This window comes from Pogoniulus pusillus, chromosome 16, assembly GCF_015220805.1.
Source record: "Pogoniulus pusillus isolate bPogPus1 chromosome 16, bPogPus1.pri, whole genome shotgun sequence".
NCBI lineage: Eukaryota > Metazoa > Chordata > Aves > Piciformes > Lybiidae > Pogoniulus > Pogoniulus pusillus.
The window spans coordinates 2,318,781-2,338,559 of record NC_087279.1 but is presented as its reverse complement, the minus strand read 5'-3'; the positions used below and the strand labels follow the sequence as shown (position 1 = coordinate 2,338,559).

At 51.9% G+C, this 19,779-nt stretch overlaps 1 protein-coding gene across 2 annotated transcripts in view; it reads left to right on the top strand.

The window, feature by feature from the left end:
* The window catches only part of LOC135182285 (contactin-4), a 434,616-nt gene that overhangs the window by 276,838 nt on the left and 137,999 nt on the right, over window positions 1-19,779 (top strand). For both annotated transcript variants that reach the window (XM_064156172.1, XM_064156171.1), the window contains exon 4: window positions 16,945-17,071. In XM_064156172.1, the coding sequence (XP_064012242.1) occupies window positions 16,945-17,071 (127 nt within the window). The remainder of the gene's footprint in view (window positions 1-16,944; window positions 17,072-19,779) is intronic.

The following is a 19,779-nucleotide window of genomic DNA, read 5'->3' as shown; positions in this document are numbered from 1 at the left end:
CTGTGGGGCCTTGACCACATTTCCCACAGCAAGCTAAACAGCTTTCTGCAACAGGTTAGGAAGCAGAGGGATTAGTCAGGCAGCAAGTTAGGGAGAGAGAAGTTCATGCAGCCCCAAAAGCCAGAGAGAGACTCTGTTATCTGTTTTCATGTTCTTGTTTTTATCCATTTCAGCAAGCCTATGACCGTTGGTTCCTTTTCATGGCCTATCATCTCATTCTTCTCACCAAAATATCCCAACTAAGCTCAAAACAGCATATAGAGGAAAAAAATGTACTGGAGAACTTGAGAGCAGCAGTTGTTAGATCAGCTCCAGCTAACAGGAATGGGGACAGTGTTTAAAGCTCCTCCAGGTGCTGCTCTTTGAGGCATCACAGCACTTACCTGCACAGGCAGGGGATGGTGAACATGCTGTAGACTTGGTTCTTAAGTCACAAACAGCCTTCCCTGGGTGCTGGAGAATCCAGTCTGGCAACCAACTACATTGTGTAGCAGCATAGTATGAAGGGATGCATCTTATTAGCATTTACTTCTCTGATGCAGCAAAAGAGATCTGAAATTATACTTGCAGCCAAAGAAACCCAAGAACTTCTCTTGCCTTCTTCTTGTGCCCTCAGTAAGAGGACACAAGAGAGAAGTGTGCTCACAGATGCCTTCCATGCCTTGCCCAGTTCTGCCTGGCCTGTCCTGGTTTTGTGCCAACAGTAAAGAGAACCTCAAATCTCTGGGCAGACTGAGGAGGCTCCTTCCACTACCCCAGCTGCCTTTCAGCCATGAAAGAGCAGCAGCCAAGCCTTGTTGGAGGAGCACGTTACGTGCGTGTGCGGCTGAGGCCCTCCAGGTTAGCATGCTGTGTGCGTGTGTGCCCAAGCCATGGGCTGCATTTGCTGGTGACTCACAGAAGCTCCTCACTGCTCTTCTCACTCAGCTCTAGCCCAGCTGCAGGGCTTTGTTGTGTGCTGGGCTGGCAGAGTGACAATGCCACTTGTCCCAGCCAGCCAGTGAAAAGAAGTAGACATGTTTGGACAGCAATCAAGAGGAGCTCTATGAAGCCCTCCAGAACCTGTTGGACTTGAGGATCTTGGAGGTCTCTTCCAACCTGGTCAATTCTGTGTGAACTCTGTGTGATTTGTTGTAGAGTCACAGGCTGGTTTCGATTGCAAGGGGTCTTTAAAGCTCATCCAGCCCAACCCCCTCCTGCAGACAGCCAGGACATCTGCAACTAGAGCAGGTTGCTCAGAGCCACAAATAACCTGGCCTAGAATTGTTCCTACTCCAGGGTTGAGGCATCTACTATCATCTCATCATCCTCTGTAGTTAAATTCTCCTTCTTTGAATTTAATCTCTAACCTCTACTGCTGTCACAGTAATCCATGCTAAAAAGTCGTCCCAAACTTTCTTCTCTTCCCCTTTCAGTACTAAAAAAGGCCCTAGAAGGTCTCCCCGCAGCCTTCTCTTCTCCAGGCTGAACAACCCCAGCCTGGCCTCAGAGCAGAGGGCTTCCAGCCTCTCTCTCATGCTGGTGCAGACTAAACAAGGCCAGGTTTAAGGGATAGTTTGCATTTCTACCATTGAATCGTAGAATCAGTCAGGGCTGGAAGGGACCAAATGGATCAGCCAGTTCCAACCCCCCTGCCATGCCCAGGGACACCCTACCCTAGAGCAGGCTGCCCACAGCCTCACCCAGCCTGGCCTTAAACACCTCCAGCCATGGGGGTCCTCAACCACCTCTCTGGGCAACCCCTTCCAGGCTCTCACCACTCTCATGCTGAACAACTTCCTCCTCACCTCCAGGCTGACAAAAACCTTGTTCCTAGGTAAGACTGTTGCTGACTGAAGAGTGAAGAATATCTGTGTAAGGTCTGAGGGTAACAAATGTGCTTCTACAACAAAACCACTGCTGTGCCAAACCCACTTGAGAGAACCTGTCCTGTTTATGCACCTGGCTGGGCACTTTCTTCTGCACAGTAATGCTGGCACTGAGGTTCATCAGCAGAAAGCGTGGCACTATTTCTGTTCTGTATTCTCACAGGTATTAATTATGTATTATCATTTCCATCTCTTGAATATTTAAAAAGGCAGCAGCCATCAAAGAGGGATTTGTTCTCCTGGCTTTGAACTATTTGGGACTGCCCTCCTTGGTGCTCTTCCAAACCTCTCCCAGCAGCCACGCACGACGCTGGAAGCAGCAACACTTCTCATTTGAAGCTGTCTCAAGCACAATGGGTGGAGGAGCAAAGGGAGCAAGAGAAGCTTCCTCTGTGGCTCTGAGTTCTTGGTTCTCACAGAAGGCTGATCTGAGGTGACAGCAGAGTGCCCCCAAAGAATCATTGAATCAACCAGGTTGGAAGAGACCTCCAAGCTCAGCCAGTCCAACCTAGCACCCAGCCCTATCCAGTCAACTAGACCATGGCACTAAGTGCCTCATCCAGGTTTTGCTTCAACACCTCCAGGGACAGCAACTCCACCACCTCCCTGCACAGCCCATTCCAATGCCAATCATAGAATGGTTTGGGTTGGAAGAGACCTCCAAAGCTCATCTAGTCCAAATCTGCAGTTAGAAGGGACATCCTCCATTAGAGCAGGTTTCATCCAATGTAAACCTGCTCTGCTCTCATTTCAAACCTTTGTGTGGAGCTGGAACCTCCTGTCCTGCAGCTTCCAAACACTGCTCCTTGTCCTAGCCCAGAGAGCAGTGAGCAGAGCACTCACAAGTGATTTGTAAGGGCTTACTCTCTGGTTAATGACTGTGTGCATCCCTCATTACGGAGTGCGGCACCGAGCTCCTTGACGTTAAACCCAAAGCAGTTCCAGGCTGCCACAGAAATCCTCCTTTGTCTCTGAGTCATCTGAAAAAAAAAGGGCAAGTCAGGAGGTCCTTTGTAGTGCATTCTCAATCCAGCCTAATCCTTCCTTTTCTAAACAGAGAAAGCCATTATTTTTGTTAATTGTAATGAAAGAATTGCTGGAGCAGTGCACATCATTTGGCTTACCCATTAAGCCTTTTCTTCACTAGAATGAGAGTTCATGAGTTTCATTCCTTTCCTTGGGTTTGACTTCTGACTGTGGATTTATCCAAAGAATAAAAGAAGAGAGAAAGAGAGAGAGAGAGAGAGAGAGAGAGAGAGAGAGAGGAAGGAAGGAAGGAAGGAAGGAAGGAAGGAAGGAAGGAAGGAAGGAAGGAAGGAAGGAAGGAAGGAAGGAAGGAAGGAAGGAAGGAAGGAAGGAAGGAAGGAAGGAAGGACGGACCAACCTGGAGCTCCTCCTGGAGCTGGAGGTCTCCCAGTTGCTGAAGAGCTGCTTGGTGCTCATGGCATCCAGATGAGTAATGCAGGGCAGCTTCTCTTTAAGCAGCTTCTTGGTGTTTTGGGCCATTTCTAGCAAAATTGAGTGAAGAATAACATCAATTTCTTTGCACTGGAGTATGGCTTTTCATAAAGGCTTCCAGCCAGTAACCTACTGCTTTGCTGTAAGTGGACATTGTGCCAGCAGTGTGCCCAGGTGGGCAGCAGAGCCAATGGCATCCTGGGCTGGCTCAGGAGCAGTGTGGCCTGCAGGACCAGGGAAGTCCTTCTGTCCTTGTACTCAGCACTGCTCAGGCCACACCTTGAGTACTGTGTCCAGTTCTGGGCCCCTCAATTAAAGATGTTGAGGTGCTGGAAGGTGTCCAGAGAAGGGCAGCAAGGCTGAGAAGGAGCCTGGAGCACAGCCCTGTGAGGAGAGGCTGAGGGAGCTGGGGGTGTGCAGCCTGCAGAAGAGGAGGCTCAGAGCAGACCTCATTGCTGTCTACAACTCCTTGAAAGGAGGCTGTAGCCAGGTGGGGGTTGGTCTCTTCTCCCAGGCAGCCAGCAACAGAACAAGGGGACACAGCCTCAAGTTGTGCCAGGGGAGGTCTAGGCTGGATGTTGTTAGGAAGTTGTTGTCAGAGAGAGTGATTGGCATTGGAATGGGCTGCCCAGGGAAGTGGTGGAGTCGCCATCCCTGGAGATGTTTAAAAGGAGGCTGGATGAGGCACTTAGTACCATGGGTTAGTTAATGAGGTGGGTTAGGTGACAGGTTGGGTGTGCTTCTGTGTAGTGATTGCTTTATTTTACTGCATCACATCGACACAGAAACCAACAATTTCTTGTGGCACCATAAAGTGGTTGTGTCTTTTAACCCTAAAGTAATAGGGTCAGATGAGTTTCTCCTCAAAGAACATGCATCCTCCCTCCCAGCCCCATTCACCTCCTGACTTGCTATCAATGTTGAGTTTGATTTTTGTCTCTAGCCATGTTATTGCAGTGCACTTCTTCAGAGCTTTTCCTTCTGCTCTTTGTCTAACTGCAAAACAAGAGCCTCCTCAGGGGGACAACTAGCTCAGCTCCATCTCTGGAGAGACAATTATTTTGTGTTTATCCTCAGTGCTTGTGGGTGACCAACTGCTTAAAGGAGATTTTCCTCCTACTCCACCTTACTGAGGCCACAGCTGCAGTGCTGGGTGCAGTTCTGGGCTCCCCAGTTCAAGAGTGACAATGAACGATCCGAGAGAGTCTAGCAGAGGATACAGAGATGCTGAGGGGCCTGGAGCAGCTCGGGGAGGGGCAAAGGCTGAGAGACCTGAGGCTGAAAGCCTGCAGAAGAGCATCCCCAGAGGGCAGCTGAGCAACTGCTCATCAAGAGAGGAAGGATGGGGGCAAGAGTATGGGGACAGATTCCTCTCAGTGGTTGCTCAACAACCAGAACAAGGGTCAATAGTCACAAACTGGGACTCAAGAGATTCTGTCTGGAGAGGAGGAGAAAATTCTTTGGTGTGAGGGTGCTGGGAGCCCTGAAGCAGGCTGTCCAGAGAGATTGTGGAGTCTCCTTGTCTGGAGAGCAAAGAAAGCTGTAGTTTTACTCTTGAGATAGAATCAACCAGGTTGGAAGAGAGCTCCAAGCTCATCCAGCCCAACCTAGCACCCAGCCCTGCCCAACCAACCAGACCATGGCACTAAGTGCCTCATCCAGGCATTGCTTCAGCACCTCCAGGCACAGCGACTCCACCACCTCCCTGGGCAGCCCATTCCAGTGCCAATCACTCTCTCTGCCAACAACTTCCTAACAACATCCAGCCTAGACCTCCCCTGCCACAATTTGAGGCTGTGTCCTCTTGTTCTGTTGCTGGCTGCCTGGCAGCAGAGCCCAACCCCACCTGGCTACAGCCTCCCTTCAGGCAGCTGCAGGCAGCAATGAGCTCTGCCCTGAGCCTCCTCTGCTGCAGGCTGCACCCCCCCAGCTCCCTCAGCCTCTCCTCACAGGCCTTGTGTCCCAGGCTGTGTTCTTTGGTAATCACTGCTCTTTGATGTGCTTAGGTGGCCTTAAGAGCTGTGTGTTCCAGGAGCTGTTTTTTTCCCTATGAGAAGAACCACTTTAAAAAGGAGCTTCTCATCCCCATGCTGCTGCTGGGGGTGCTGAAGGTTAAATGGACTCTGCCTCTGGGGCAACCCCCACCAGGCTGTTCTTCATGTTTGAAAGCTTAACCTGGTGGTGTGAACACCAGACAGAAGAAAGATTTCCCTTACAAATGCCATCAATCAGAGCAGGTTTTGAGGGTGCTAAATTGCAGTGCAAGAAGTCATAGAAGTCAGGCTTCTGACAGCTGTTACTGATACCTTTCCCCTGCTGCCTTGCTCTACAGTTCATAACATTTCTGAAAAATTAAAGGAACACAGGTTCTCCATGGGCAGACAGGACAAATTGTCCTCCTGCTTGCTCTTTTGATGTTTCCTTGATTGAAGCCCAGGAACTTTATTTAAGCTGCTCTCAATTTGTCATTCAGCAGCGTTAATTTTAATGCCGCTGCCGCCAGTTGTGCTCCTGGGTCTGCAAAGAGAGGCTGGGATGAGCCAGCTGAATAAATGAGGCTCAGTGAGGACTTAGAGTCAGAGCATCAGTCAGGGTTGGAAGGGAGCACAAGGATCAGTCAATTCTGAGCCCCCTGCCATGGGCAGGACCACCTCACACTAGAGCAGGCTGCCCACAGCCTCAGCCAGCCTGGCCTTAAACACCTCCAGGGATGAGGCTTCCACCACCTCCCTGGGCAGCCCCTCCCAGCCTCTCACCACTCTCCTGCTGAAGAACTTCTTCCTAACTTCCAGTCTGAATCTCCCCATTTCCACCTTTGTTCCATTCCCCCCAGTCCTATCACTGCCTGGCAGCCTCAAAAGTCCCTCCCCAGCTTTCTTGTAGCCCCATTCAGATACTGCAAGGCCACAAGAAGGTCACCTGGGAGCCTCCTCCCCTCCAGACTGCACAGCCCCAACTCCCTCAGTCTCTCCTCATAGCAGAGCAGCTCCAGACCTCTGCTCATCTTTGTGGCCCTTTTATGGGCACCTTCCAGCATCTCCACATCCCTCTTGTCCCAGGGGCTCCAGAACTGGATGCAGTACTCCAGGTGGGATCTCAGCAGAGTACAGCAGAGGGGAAGAATCCCCTCCCTGGCCCTGCTGGCCACACTTCTCCTGCTGCAGCCCAGGCTCTGCTTGGCTTTCTGGGCTGCAAGTGCACACTGCTGGCTCCTGTAGAGCTTCTTCTCCAGCAGCACCCCCAAGTCCCTCTCCTCAGGGCTGCTCTCCAGCCTGGCACTGCCCAGCCTGGATTTGTGCTTGGGATTGCCTCAACCCAAATGTAGGGCCTTGCCACTTGGTCTTGTTGAACCTCCTGATGTTGGCTTGTGCCCACCTGTGCAGCCTGTCCAGCTGCCTCTGGGTGGATCCCTGCCCTCCAGCCTGTCTGCTGTACCACACAGCTTGGTGTTGTGGGCAAACTTGCTGCAGCTGCACTCAATCCCTCTGTCCACGTTGCCCACAAAGATGACTTTCAGGCAAACAGTTGTGGAGTCTTAGTGCTGCAGGTCCCTGTGCTGGGGGTGACCATGCAGAGTGGGATGTGATGCTGGTAGCTGCTGTGTCCCAGCAGCTGGAGCCACACAAGTTCTCCATGCAGGGAGTTAATTGAGGCCAGCAGGAGTAGGGCAGTGATGTGTCCCCATGACAGGCACTCGTGAGGCTACACCTTGAATACTGGGTTCAGGTTTGGGCCATGCACTATGGAAAAGACATTGAGGGGCTGGAGTATGTCTAGAGAAGAGCAACAAAGCTGGGAAAGGGTCCGGGAGAACAGGGCTGGGAAGGGGGAGCTGGGGGTGTTCAGCCTGGAGAATCACAGTCACAGAATTAACCAGGTTGGGAGAGAGACTGAGGTCATTGAGTCCAACTGTCATGGAGCAAAGCTGGAGGTGGGGAGAGTCAGCCTGGACATGAGGAGAAAGTTCTTCACCATGAGGATGGTGAGAGCCTGGACTGGGTTGCCCAGGGAGGTGGTTGAGGCCCCATGGCTGGAGGTGTTTGAGGCCAGGCTGGCTGAGGCTGTGTGCAGCCTGCTCTAGGGTAGGGTGTCCCTGGGCATGGCAGGGGGGTTGGAATTGGCTGCTCCTTGTGGTCCCTTCCAGCCTTGACTGATTGTGTGATTCTATCACCTAACCCTTCTGAGAGAAGAAAGGCTGAGGGCCGAGCTCATTGCTTGTTACAGCTTCCTGAGAGGAGGTTGCAGTGAGGTGGGAGTTGGGCTCTGCTCCCTAGATCAGGTGATAGAACAAGATAAAATGACCTGGAATTGTACCAGAGGAGGGTTAAGCAGGACATGAGGAGAAATTTCTTTGCTGCAAGAGTGGTCAGGGATTGGAACAGGCTGCCCAGGGAGCTGGTGGAGTCCCCATCCCTGGAGGTGTTCCAGAAACCTGTGGCCCTTGGAGACATGGTTTAGTGTCCATGGTGGGGTTGGGTTGATGGTTGGGCTCAGTGATCTCGGAGGGATTTTCCCAGCAAAGCAATTCTATGCTTCCATGATGGCCCACTGGAAGCTAAGAACTCTTTTTGTTCCTCCTCTGCTGAGGGTCACAGAAACACTTTTAAAGAGCTAAATGAGCAGAATTGAAGGGCAGCTCCTCCAATGTGCCCCAAATTGGTGCAATTCCACTGACTTCAATGAAGTTATGGAGATTTACATCAGCTGAGGTGTCAGTCTGGTGTCCCAACAGCAGGCTTCAGGTGCCTTAAATCCATTTATGTCACGTAGCCACCTGGAGATTATCACATTGGATCCCTCTGACAGAATTAAACACTTTATTCTTCAGCAGCGGTGGGAAGAGCTCATGAGATGTTCCCATCCACAGTCAAGAACCTGCCCAGCATTGTGATGCTGTGCAGTGTGATGCCTGCCACATCTCAAGAGGGGCACCCAGCAGGAGCTCTGCAAGAAGGGCTTTGATTTACCTCTTTGTATAGCTTGAAAAGAGAGGTTATTCTCTTTGCCTAAATGAATTGGTTCTGTTTAAACCCCAGGCAGTCAGGATGACATCAGGCTTGCATTCAGGGCACCCAGAGAACATTACAAGATGAGGCTGAGGATTTTGCATGGAAAAATAAGTCTTTAAATGCTCTTGAAGTATTTAATTGCCCATCTGGTTGGAGATGTCCCTGATCCCTTGTCTCTTATCTCCTGGCACCACTGAGAAATGCATAACCCCATCCTCTGGATACCCACTCTTGAAATGTTTGTATGCATTGCTAGCATCTCCTCTCAGTCTTCTCTAAGCTTTTTAACCCAAGTCATAGAATCACAGAACCAACCAGGGTGGAAGAGACCTCCAGGCTCATCCAGCCCAACCTAGCACCCAGCCCTGGCCAATCACATAAGACCATGGCACTAAGTGCCCCAGCCAGGCTTGGCTTCAACACCTCCTGCCATGGCCACTCCACCACCTCCCTGGGCAGCCCATTCCAATGCCAATCACTCTCTCTGACAACAACTTCCTGACAACATCCAGCCTAGACCTACCCTGGCACAGCTTCAGGCTGTGTCCCCTTCTTCTGTTGCTGGCTGCCTGACAGCAGAGCCCAACCCCACCTGGCTACAACCTCCCTTCAGGTAGTTGCAGACAGCAATGAGCTCTGCCCTGAGCCTCCTCTGCTGCAGGCTGCTCACTCCCAGCTCCCTCAGCCTCTCCTCACAGGGCTGTGCTCCAGGCCCCTCCCCAGCCTTGCTGCCCTTCCCCAAACACCTTCCAGCACCTCAACATCTCTCTTCAATTCAGGAGCCCAGAACTGGACACAGCACTCCAGGGGTGGCCTGAGCAGTGCTGAGCGCAGGGGCACAAGAACCTCCCTTGTCCTGCTGCCCACACTGCTCCTGAGCCAGCCCAGGATGCCATTGGCTCTGCTGCCCACCTGGGCACTGCTGCCTCCTCTTCAGCTCCTCTCTGCCAGCACCCCCAGCTCCCTCTCTGCCTGGCTGCTCTCAGCCACTCTGGCCCCAGCCTGTAGTGCTGCTTGGGGTTGTTGTGGCCGAAGGAGACAGCTTCTGGTCCCCTCATCAGCTCCAGAGCCCTGGGTCTGCTTATTCACAAATATTTGAGCAGGATATCCGTGGCCTAACCCTTTCTGTAAACAGCTGGCTGAAAAAGCTGGCAGGAATCAGCTTTCCTTCTGACAATGCCTTAATGTGCTTAAACCTGAAGCCAGCAAGCAGGCTTCACCTTGAGGCGATGCACCAGAGAGACTTCTTGCAACCTTGAAGGTTTGCCAGGGTTGGGCTCCTCAATCAGCTGAGAGCCTGAACACATTGCCAGAGTTGGCTTTGGTTTGCAAGCTACAGATGATATGAAGATCATAGATTATTGCCCTAGGGACATCTCCTTCCTAAGGCTCCAGGATTTTAAAGGAGTGAGTTGCTTTGGTTGTTTTTCCACTGTGAGTATTTCACAGCTGCTCACTGCCCACTGGTGGGGGTGGGGAGGGTGGCATTTGTCAGCCTGGCTTTTACACATCTCCCTGATTGTTACTTGTAAGATGAAAATCAATTGGAAGTTCAGGGGAGGTATCCTAGGAAGGGAATCTGTGGCTTTAAAATATGCCTTGAGTTTTTAAATACCCACTTTATAATCCCTGTCAAGACAGCTGAAGGGCTTGCAACAGTGATCTGTGCTCTTGGAAGAGAGGAAGTCCTGTCAACACCCTGAAGCTTCACTAATAAATCAATAGGTAATTAGTAGAGAGCTTTGAAACATTCATAATACCTCATCCACAAAGAGCTCTCTACGAGAACACTCAGTGCTGGAGGGACCTGCAGGCTCTGGCAGGGAGTTAGGGCCACCAAGATGCTCAGAGGGCTGCAGCAGCTCTGCTCTGAGCACAGGCTGAGAGAGTTTGGGCTCTGCAGCCTGGAGAAGAGAAGGCTTTGAGGAGACCTTGGAGTGGCCTTGCAGTATCTGAAGGGGGTTACAGGAGAGCTGGGGATGGACTGCTGCAAGGGCTTTTGATGACAAGACAAGGAGGAATGGGTTTAAACAGGCAGAGGGGAGATTGAAACTGGATGTTAGGAAAGAGTTCTTTGCTGTGAGGGTGGTGAGACACTGGCACAGGTTGAGGGTGGTGAGACACTGGCACAGGTTGCCCAGGGAGGTTATGGAGCACAGAAGCACCCAATGTGATCAAAGATCACATTCTGTGCTTCTGTGCTCCACAACCTCCCTGGAAGTGTTCATGGCCAGGTTGGATGAGGCCTTGAGTGACCTGTTTTAGTGGGAGGTGTCCCTGCTAATGGCAGGGGTTTGGAACTGGCTGATCCTTGAAGTCCCCTCCAGCCTAAACCATTCTATGATCTTCAATCAGCATCCCCAGCTCCCTCAGTCACTCATCATAAGATCTATTCTCTAGGACCTAAATATCTCTAGGGCTGGAGCCTCAACCACCTCCCTAAGCATCCTCTTGCTATATTCCAGCAGCCTCCTGGTGCAGAACTTGTTCCTCACATCCCATCTCAATCTGCTCTTGCTCTCATTCCAAACCATTGCCCTTATCCTGCTCCTACAGGCATTTGCAAACAGTCCCTCTGCAGCCTGCTTGTAGGTCCCCTTTAGGTATTGCCAGGCCACTATTAGGTGTCCCTGGAGCCTTCTCCAGGCTGAACATCCCCAGCTACCTGGAGGTTGGGCTTTGCCTGAGCTTTCCTGGGAGTTCATCTGTTTGTTTTCTCTCTGTTAGCTGTGATGACTCAGGCAGAAGGCAGCTTGCTGAAGAAAGTGGTGATTTCCTGCCGTTCTGGAGCAGTAGTGCTTTTGTGCTGAAGGGAACATCTGTGAGGATAATGATGCTGTTGACTTGCTCAGGGAACACAAATTCCCTCCTATCAAACAAGGGTTTTGTCAGAGGACAAGCTGCTCGTTCCGCCGCCTTGGGAATTGCCTCTCCTGCCTTGTCTAGACCCTGCAGATGAGGGGCAGGGCAAGCTTGCTTGGAGCAGGCAGCAGGATTTGATGTGAGAAGTGCTAACTGCATGGCACTGGCTGCAGTTAGAATCATAGAATCAGGCAGGGTTGGAAGGGAGCACAAGGAGCAGCCAATTCCAACCCTCTGCCATGCCCAGGGACACCCTACCCTAGAGCAGGCTGCACACAGCCTCAGCCAGCCTGGCCTTAAACACCTCCAGCCATGGGGTCTCAACCACCTCCCTGGGCAACCCATTCCAGGCTCTCACCACTCTCCTGCTCAACAACTTCCTCCTCACCTCCAGCCTCACTCTCCCCACCTCCAGCTTTGCTCCATTCCCCCCACAGTCCTGGCACTCTCTGAGAGCCCAACAAGTCCCTCCCCAGCTTTTTTGTAGGCCCCCTTCAGATACCAAAAAGCCACGAGGAGGTCACCTGGGAGCCTCCTCTTCTCCAGCCTGCACACCCCAACTCTGTCAGTCTGTGCTGTTCATGGTGTGGCAGTGCAGGAGGTGAAGCAGTGGCGCTGCTGTGGCACAGTTAGGCTGAGCGAGAGGCTCCTCAACCTGGAGCTCGACTCGTGGGTGGAATTTGCTGCTGTTCCCTTTGATGGCTCAGGACCCAGGCAGAGGCAGGTGGTGGAATGGCTCTTGACCTCCTCTGCATGGTGGGCTTCAGGCTTAGTACAGTGCTAGGTTGGACTGGATGACCTCGGAGGTCTCTTCCAACCTGGTTGATTCTGTGATGTGATTCTCTGCTGCTGTCAGGGTGGATGTGCCTAACCCTGTCTTTAAGTCAAACTGCTACAGATACTTGGCCTGCTCAGAATTCATCATCAGACACAGAAGTGAGCCACAGAAATGGTTAAGGAAGTTAAGCATCTTTCTTATGAGGGGAGGTTGAGGGAGCTGGGGCTGTGCTGCTTGGAGAGGAGGAGACTGAGCGACTTCATTCATGTTTAGAAACAGGCTCTGATGGGTGATGCCCAGTGCCAGGACAAGGGGCACTGGGTGGAAGCTGAGGCACAGGAGGTTCCATGTGAACCTGAGGAGGAATTTTTTCCCTGTGAGGGTGACAGAGCCCTGGAACAGGCTACCCAGGGGGGTTGTGGAGTCTCCCTCTCTGGAGATATTCAAGACCCATCTGGATGCATTCCAGTGGGATCTGCTCTAGGTGTTCCTGTGCAGATGAGCTTTGGTGGTCCCTTCCAGCCCCTGACATTCTGTGATTCTATCATTCTATGAAGCTGTTTCTGTCTCTGTGTCAAGCTCTGGAGATCTTCCATGCTTGCATTTGCAGGAGTTAAAAATTGTTTCTTCTCATCTTGTGATCCTCTGAACTTAAATGGTTGTGTTACTGCTGCTTGAGGAACATCAGACACTGCTTTTGAACTCGGGTATCAGATGTTTGCCTATCAGCTGTCACCTGTCAGGCATGGCTTTGCACTCTCACTGCATTTGTACTTGCTGCAGCAGCCATCTGGGACATAAAAGTGTGAGAGAAGAGAGGGCTGACAGCAGGAAGAGCCAGCTGACTTGGGGTCCCTGTTGGAGGGCTGCAGGACAAGCAGGGGGGCAGGAGAAAGACAGTAGCTCTCTCTCCCAACACTGGCCACTGTTAAGATTCACCTGAACGAGATGCTGGACCACCTGAAGATGAGGAACTTCTTTGGTGTGAAGGTGCAGCCCCAGAGGGCAGCTGAGCAATGCTCAGCAAGAGACAAAGGAGCTGTGGGAGGCAAGAGGCTGGGGCCAGGCTCTGCTCAGTGCTGCCCAGGCACAGCACAAGGGGCACTGGGCACAGACTGGAGCCCAGGAGGTTGCATGTGAGCAGCAGGAGAAAGTTGTTTGTTGTGAGGGTGCTGGAGGCCTGGAGCAGGCTGCCCAGAGAGGCTGTGGAGTGTCCTGGTGTGGAGAGCTGCCAAGGCCAGCTGGGCACTGTGCTGCTGGGCAAGCTGCTGGGGGTGCCCTGCTGTGGCAGGAGTTTGTTCTGGGTAATCTCCAGAGATCCCTTCCAACCCCCACCAGCCTGTGATTCTGTGGTCTGGTGTCAGGAGTTATTTCTTGCAAGTTCAAAGCCATTAGCACTGTTTCTGCCTGCAGTTGATGTTAATAGAAGTGATAGGTGAGAAATAAAAAGCGAGCCAGCCAATTTAGGCTTTTCCTGCTCAGGAGGATGCAAAGCAGCTGACTACCCTTGAAGCCACAGGCTGTTGTCTTAACCAGTGATGCCCTTGAGCTGTCCTACCCATTTCACTTCCCAGTTTTCTAAGGAGCTGCTCTTCCCTAGGTGCAGTTTTGCCTTGAAGAAATGCCACCTGGTAGCGCTGTCTGAAAGCACAGCAGCAGGCACAGCAGAACCCAGCTCCCTCGACAGCAAACAAGGGAAGGATTTTTATCATTTCCACTGGATATACTCCAAGAATCCTCTCCTTTTAGTTATTATCTTTCCCTGCAGCCTGGACTATTCAATTAAACCTCCTCTCCAAATGGCCATAACTTTCAATGAGAGCTAAAACAGTTCTGTTTAGGTAAGGCCATCCCTCACCCGGCTTAGTGCTGGGAGACAATAGGAATGGTTTCACCTGGGCCTGGGAATTAACCTCAGCTGACATTCTTCATCTTCCATTAACTCAAAACCACAGAGGACAACAAACAGTTAGCATCTTCCTTGTCCTGGGCTGAGCTAGAGCAGAGCCAGTTCTGGGCAGGGCTGGGATTTGCCAGCTCAGTGAGGCACTCAGTGAAGTTCAGGGTAGGGGCTTTCAGCAGGCAGAAGCTGATGGGCAGAGCTCCTGCCAAGGGCTGCCATGCACAAAGGCTCTGCCCCACACTTGCTCCTGGCTGCACCAAGGGCACTGCCACAGCTTGTGCCAGATCTTGCAGGGAAGCAAGGCAGAGCTGGCACCTGTGGGGAGCAGCAGCCAGGACAGGTGAGCCTCAAGTGCCCACCAAGGCATTGCAGCCCAGGGAGGGCATCTTCAGGAGCCAGCTGAGGGATGCCCAGGGATGCCCAGGGCCAAGTCTCCTTTTCCCTGGCTGTGTCCCAGTAAGACTCTGTTCCTTCTGCCTTCCATCCCCATCCCTTTGCTCCTGAATCTGTTTCCCATCTGCTGCTGAGTACAGGCTGGGCCTTGCCCAGTGCCTGCCCCTAGCACCAGTGGTGCCCATGGTGCCCTCCTTGTGATCAGGGGCTGGGTTGGCTCTTGCTTTGTGTCTCTATCCCATGGCATTGTTCTGCTCTCCCTGCCAGCTGGTTTAGTTTCTTTCCCACTCTATCACTCTCTCTCCCTTCTTCCCTTTTGCTTCCCTTTGGGAAAGCAGAGGGGTTCATGGAGAGCCTCTGGCATTCATCTGGTGTCTGGGCTCTCTGAGAAGTCTCTCTCCCTCTTCCTTTTAGGGAGGCAGAGAGGTTTATGGAGAGCCTATTGCACTGGTGTGGTGGCAGTCCTATCCCTGATCCTTAACAGGCTCAAACCACAACCCTCTGGCAGGAAGAAGGTGAGCTCCAGGAGTTCCCTTTCTTCCCTTTGGAAAGGCAGTGAGGTTCCTGGAGATCCTCTGGCACTTGTCTGGTGGCCAGCCCAGCTTTGACTCTGCACACTCTTAGACAGTGAGCACCAGCCCAGCTTCTGTGTTTTACAGCTGGATAAGTAGATAAAGTGTGTTTGTATTCTCTTGTTTTCAACCCATGAGTAGCACACTCAGCTCCATCATCTTTATTGGGCCAGCTGTAATGTTCTTTCTTGCAGTCAATGAAGCTGCTTAAGGAGCTCAGGCTCTCAAGAACACGTCAGGATATCAGCATCTGGCCCTGTATGCTTTGTGGTTATTGTTATCTTCTCTCCTCCAGCAAGAGGGAAGTTGCACACAGGTATAATCTAAAGCTGGAGCTTGTGAAATGTGTTTTGAATAATAGATGAACCCCAGTCAGATCTCCTCAACATATAATTAAAGCTAAACACAAGCGAGCCGACGACGTTCGGCGCCTTCTGCTTTGTGGTGGTGCCTGAGGGAGGCGATGTGGGGGAGAGGTTGCTCCATTGTATTCTCCCTGGTATAGTCTCTCTTAAATCCTTCTGTGGGGAGGGCAGAATTCTCTCCCTGTAGTACAGAGGTATTGTTGTGGCCCTGATAAATCCAGCTGATTTCCCAGGGCTGGGGCACACAAGGGCTAGGCACATTCATTCTCATCCTCCTCCCGCTGGGAAGATGCTTTTGGCTTCTCTTGATTCCTCTTTGTTTGTACATCTCATTGTCTTGGTATTGTCATAGCATCAGCCAGGGAGGGGACCACAAGGATCAGCCAGTTCCCACCCCACTGCCATGGGCAGGGACACCTACTCTAGAGCAGGCTGTCCACAGCCTCATCCAGCTTGGCCTTAAACACCTCCAGGCATGAGGCTCCCACTGCCTCCCTGGGCAACCCATTCCAGGCTCTCACCACCCTCATGCTGAAGAACTCCTTCCTAACATCCAGTCTGAATCTCCCCATTTCTAGCTTGGTTTCGTTCCCCCCAGTCCCATCACTGCCTGACAGCCTAACAAGTGCCTCCCCAGGTTCTTCTAGTGGGAGGTGTCCCTGCCTATGGCAGGGGGTGGGAACTGGATGAGCTTTGAGGTTCCTTCCAACCTAAACCATTTTATGATGCTATGACTCTTGCAGCACCCCTTAGGATACTGAATGGAGCATATCCAATGGAAATGGCTCCTTCCATTCAGCTAAAAGACTGGGAGCAGTTCCACTGGGTCCTTACCTTGTGCTGTGCTTGTGACACTGCTCAGTCACAGCCAGATGTGGTCACTGATGAGCAGAAAAGTCTGAGTGCAATCAAGGTAGCTGATCTTTTCTAGGGAAGAAAAGTTGATTTCCTTTATGTTCTCAAAGGCTACCCTGGAGATAAAACTGCCTGACACAAACAGGATGGAGAGCAGGAAATTCACTGCTGTGATTTTCTGTGAGGCTTTGAGCAGGGCTGGTGTATTTCTTCACATACTCTACTCCAGCTGCACAGTGGCAGGCACTGGAAAGCTTTACCTGTTAGCAGTGCTCCTCTGCTGTGAGGAGAGACTGAGGGAGTTGGGGCTGTTCATTCTGGAGAGGAGAAGGTTCCAAGGTGACCTTCTTGTGGCCTTGCAGGATCTGAAGGGGATAAGAAAGCTGGGGAGAAACTTTTTAGACTGTCAGGCAGTGACAGGACTGGGGGGAATGAAACAAAGGTGAAAATGGGGAGAGTCAGACTGGAGGTTAGGAAGAGTTTCCCTCTCTGGAGATACTCAAACCCTTCCTAGATGTATTCTTGTGTGATCTGCTCTGGGTGATCCTGCTCTGGCAATGGGGTTGGACTGGATGAGCTTTTGAGGTCCCTTCCAGCCCCTGACATGCTGTGGTTCTGTGACCTGTGGCTAACATTTCAGCCTAAGCTCTGCTGAGGGCACAACCAGTGACCGCTGGCTCCAGGCAAGGTTTAATGGCTGTTGGAACAAGCTCTCACCACAACAAAAACCCCAAAGTGTCATTATCACATCTTTTCTAGGCTGGATGGTTCACAGCCTCTTGTTGCTAAGATGCTTGTTTTATAGTAGCCTTATTTTCCATGTTCTGAGTGCAGGGAGATTGCATCCAGTGCCTGTCACATCTTTCCTCTGTTTCCCGCAGATGACAGCACGCTGCACGGGCCGGTTTTCCTGCAGGAGCCCAACAGCATGATCTTCCCCTTGGATTCAGAGGAAAAGAAAGTCAAGCTGAGCTGTGAAGTGAAAGGAAATCCCAGACCAACCATTGGGTTTGTTGACTATTTCATTGGTTGTTTTTTCTTAGCATCCTCATTGTATCAGTGTCCTCCAAGAGCCCTTCTCTTGAGCATATCAAGCAGCATAGCTCTGGGATACCCCTAGAGTATCTCCAGGTGCCTCTGTGTAGCTCCAGACACTTCCTAGATGCTGATAAGGAAATACAAAAGCATCACTGATGAGAGACTGAGAGCCCTGTGGCTGCTGAGCCTAGACAAGAGCAGCCCCAGAGGGGATCTGAGCAATGCTCAGCAAGAGCTAAAGGGTGAGGAGGCAAGAGGATGGGGCCAGGCTCTTCTCAGTGGTGCTCAACAACAGGGCAAGGGGCAATGGGCAGAAACAGGATCCCAGGAGGACCCATCTGAACAGGAGGACAAACTTCTTTGTTGTGAGGGTGCTGAAGGCCTGGAGCAGACTGCCCAGATGTTATAGAGTCTCCTTGTGGGGAGAGCTTCCAAGCCCTGGGCAAGCTGCTGTGGCTGCCCTGCTTTAGCAGTGGGGTCTGACTGGCTGATCTCCAGCCTGCACTGTGCTGGGATTCTCTGATCAGGAAGTCTAACACCATAGAATCCACAAAGGTTATGAAAGGATAATCCTGGCTCCCAGATTATCCATCCTTTTCCAGAAATGTGGGCAAAGCTCCTAATGGTTTTGAGCTTCAGTAACTGCTTTGGGCTCCTTGGTAAACAGCTCCGATACTACTACAGTGCTGCTGCTGCTGCTGCTGGAAATCATTGAGGCTGCTTTAGTGCCTTTCTCACCAAAGTAAATGGCACTCTGAAACCAATTAGAGTTGTCAGGCCTCAGCCAGTGTGCTGCCTTCTGACACAAGCAGCTAGTTAATGCAAGGAGCTCTGGTGAGTCACTGGTGTGAACAGCTTCAAATTGCTTCTCTGTAGGTTCTGCTGCGGGGAGCTGCTGCGTGGCTGTGGTTCCTTTTTCTGTCCATCAAGGGGTGGTGGAGGATGCAACAGGCTGCAGCAGAGGGGATTCCAGGGGAAGATAAGTGCAAGGTTCTGCGTCTGGTTTGAGGCAATGCCAAGCACTAATATAGGATGGGCCTGAGCCCTGAGGAGAGAGACTTGGGGATGCTGGTGGACAAGAGGCTCTATATATGAGCCCTCAGTGTGCTCTTGCAGCCCAGAGAGCAACCAGAGCCTGGGCTGCAGCAAGAGAAGTGTGGGCAGCAGGGTGAGGGAAGTGATCCTACTCCTCTGCTCCACACTGCTGGAACCCCACCTGGAGTACTGCATCCAGTTCTAGAGCCACTGTTACAAGAGGGCTATGGATGTGCTGGAAGGTGCCCATAGAAGGGCCATGAGGATGAGCAGAGGGCTGGAGCTGCTCTGCTATGAGGAGAGACTGAGGGAGTTGGGGCTGTTCAGTCTGGAGAGGAGAAGGCTCCCAGGTGACATTACTGTGGCCTTGCAGTATCTTAAGTGGACTACAAGAAAGCTGGGGAGGGACTTTTTAGGCTGTCAGACAGTGATAGGACTGGGGGGAATGGAACAAAGGTGGAAATGGGGAGAGACAGACTGGAGGTTAGGAAGAAGTTGTTCAGCATGAGGGTGGTGAGAGGCTGGCAGAGGTTACCCAGGGAGGTGGTGGAAGCCTCATTCCCTGGAGGTGTTTGAGGCCAGGCTGGATGAGGCTGTGTGCAGCCTGCTCTAGTGTGAGGTGTCCCTGGGCATGGCAGGGGGCTTGGAACTGGCTGCTCCTTGTGGTCCCTTCCAACCCTGACTGATTCTCTGCTTCTATAAGGAAAAACGTTTTCACTGTGCAGGTGACAGAGCCCCAGAGCAGGCTGCCCACAGAGGTTGTGGAGTCTCCTCCTCTGCAGACACTCAAAACCTGCCTGGATATGTGTGTGTGTGACCTGCCCTGGGTGATCCTGCTCTGGCAGAGGGCTTGGACTGGATGATATTTCAAAGTTCCTTCCAACCTCTGCCATTCTGTGGTGCTGTGATTCTGCCAACCAGGGCAGCGTGGTGCTGGTGTTTGTCAGTGCCCCAATTTGTGCCAACATCTGCTGGGAGTGAATTCTCTCTAGTTGAAAAATTAAACCACCAGCAAATTGGGAGGTGGGTAAGAAAAAGCAGCCCTCCTTGGGCTTGAATGGTTCAGAGATCTTAGTTCAGGGACTTCCCTTTGCAAAATGATTAATTCCACAGAGCAGCAGCACTGCAGCTACAGAGGCATTCATCATATCTGAGCCTGACATGTGTGCCAAGGCTGTTGCTCTTTCAGTGAAACACTGGGCAGGCAATTTGCATTTGGCATGCACCTCTTCTTTTTGAGGAGTCAAAGATGGGTTAGATCTTATTTATCTATCTGCCTGCCTCTCTACCTGCCTGCCTGCCTCTCTACCTGCCTGCCTGCCTCTCTGCCTGCCTGCCTCTCTACCTGCCTCCCTACCTCTCTACCTGCCTGCCTGCCTCTCTACCTGCCTGCCTGCCTCTCTGCCTGCCTGCCTGCCTCTCTACCTGCCTCCCTGCCTGCCTCCCTGCCTCCCTCTCTACCTGCCTGCCTCCCTCTCTACCTGCCTGCCTCCCTCTCTACCTGCCTCCCTCACTCTCTACCTGCCTCCCTCTCTATACCTCTCTATCTACCTACCTCTCTATACCTATCTACCTACCTCTCTCTCTACCTCCCTCTCTACCTCTATCTACCTCCCTCTCTACTTATTTCCTTACCTCTCTAC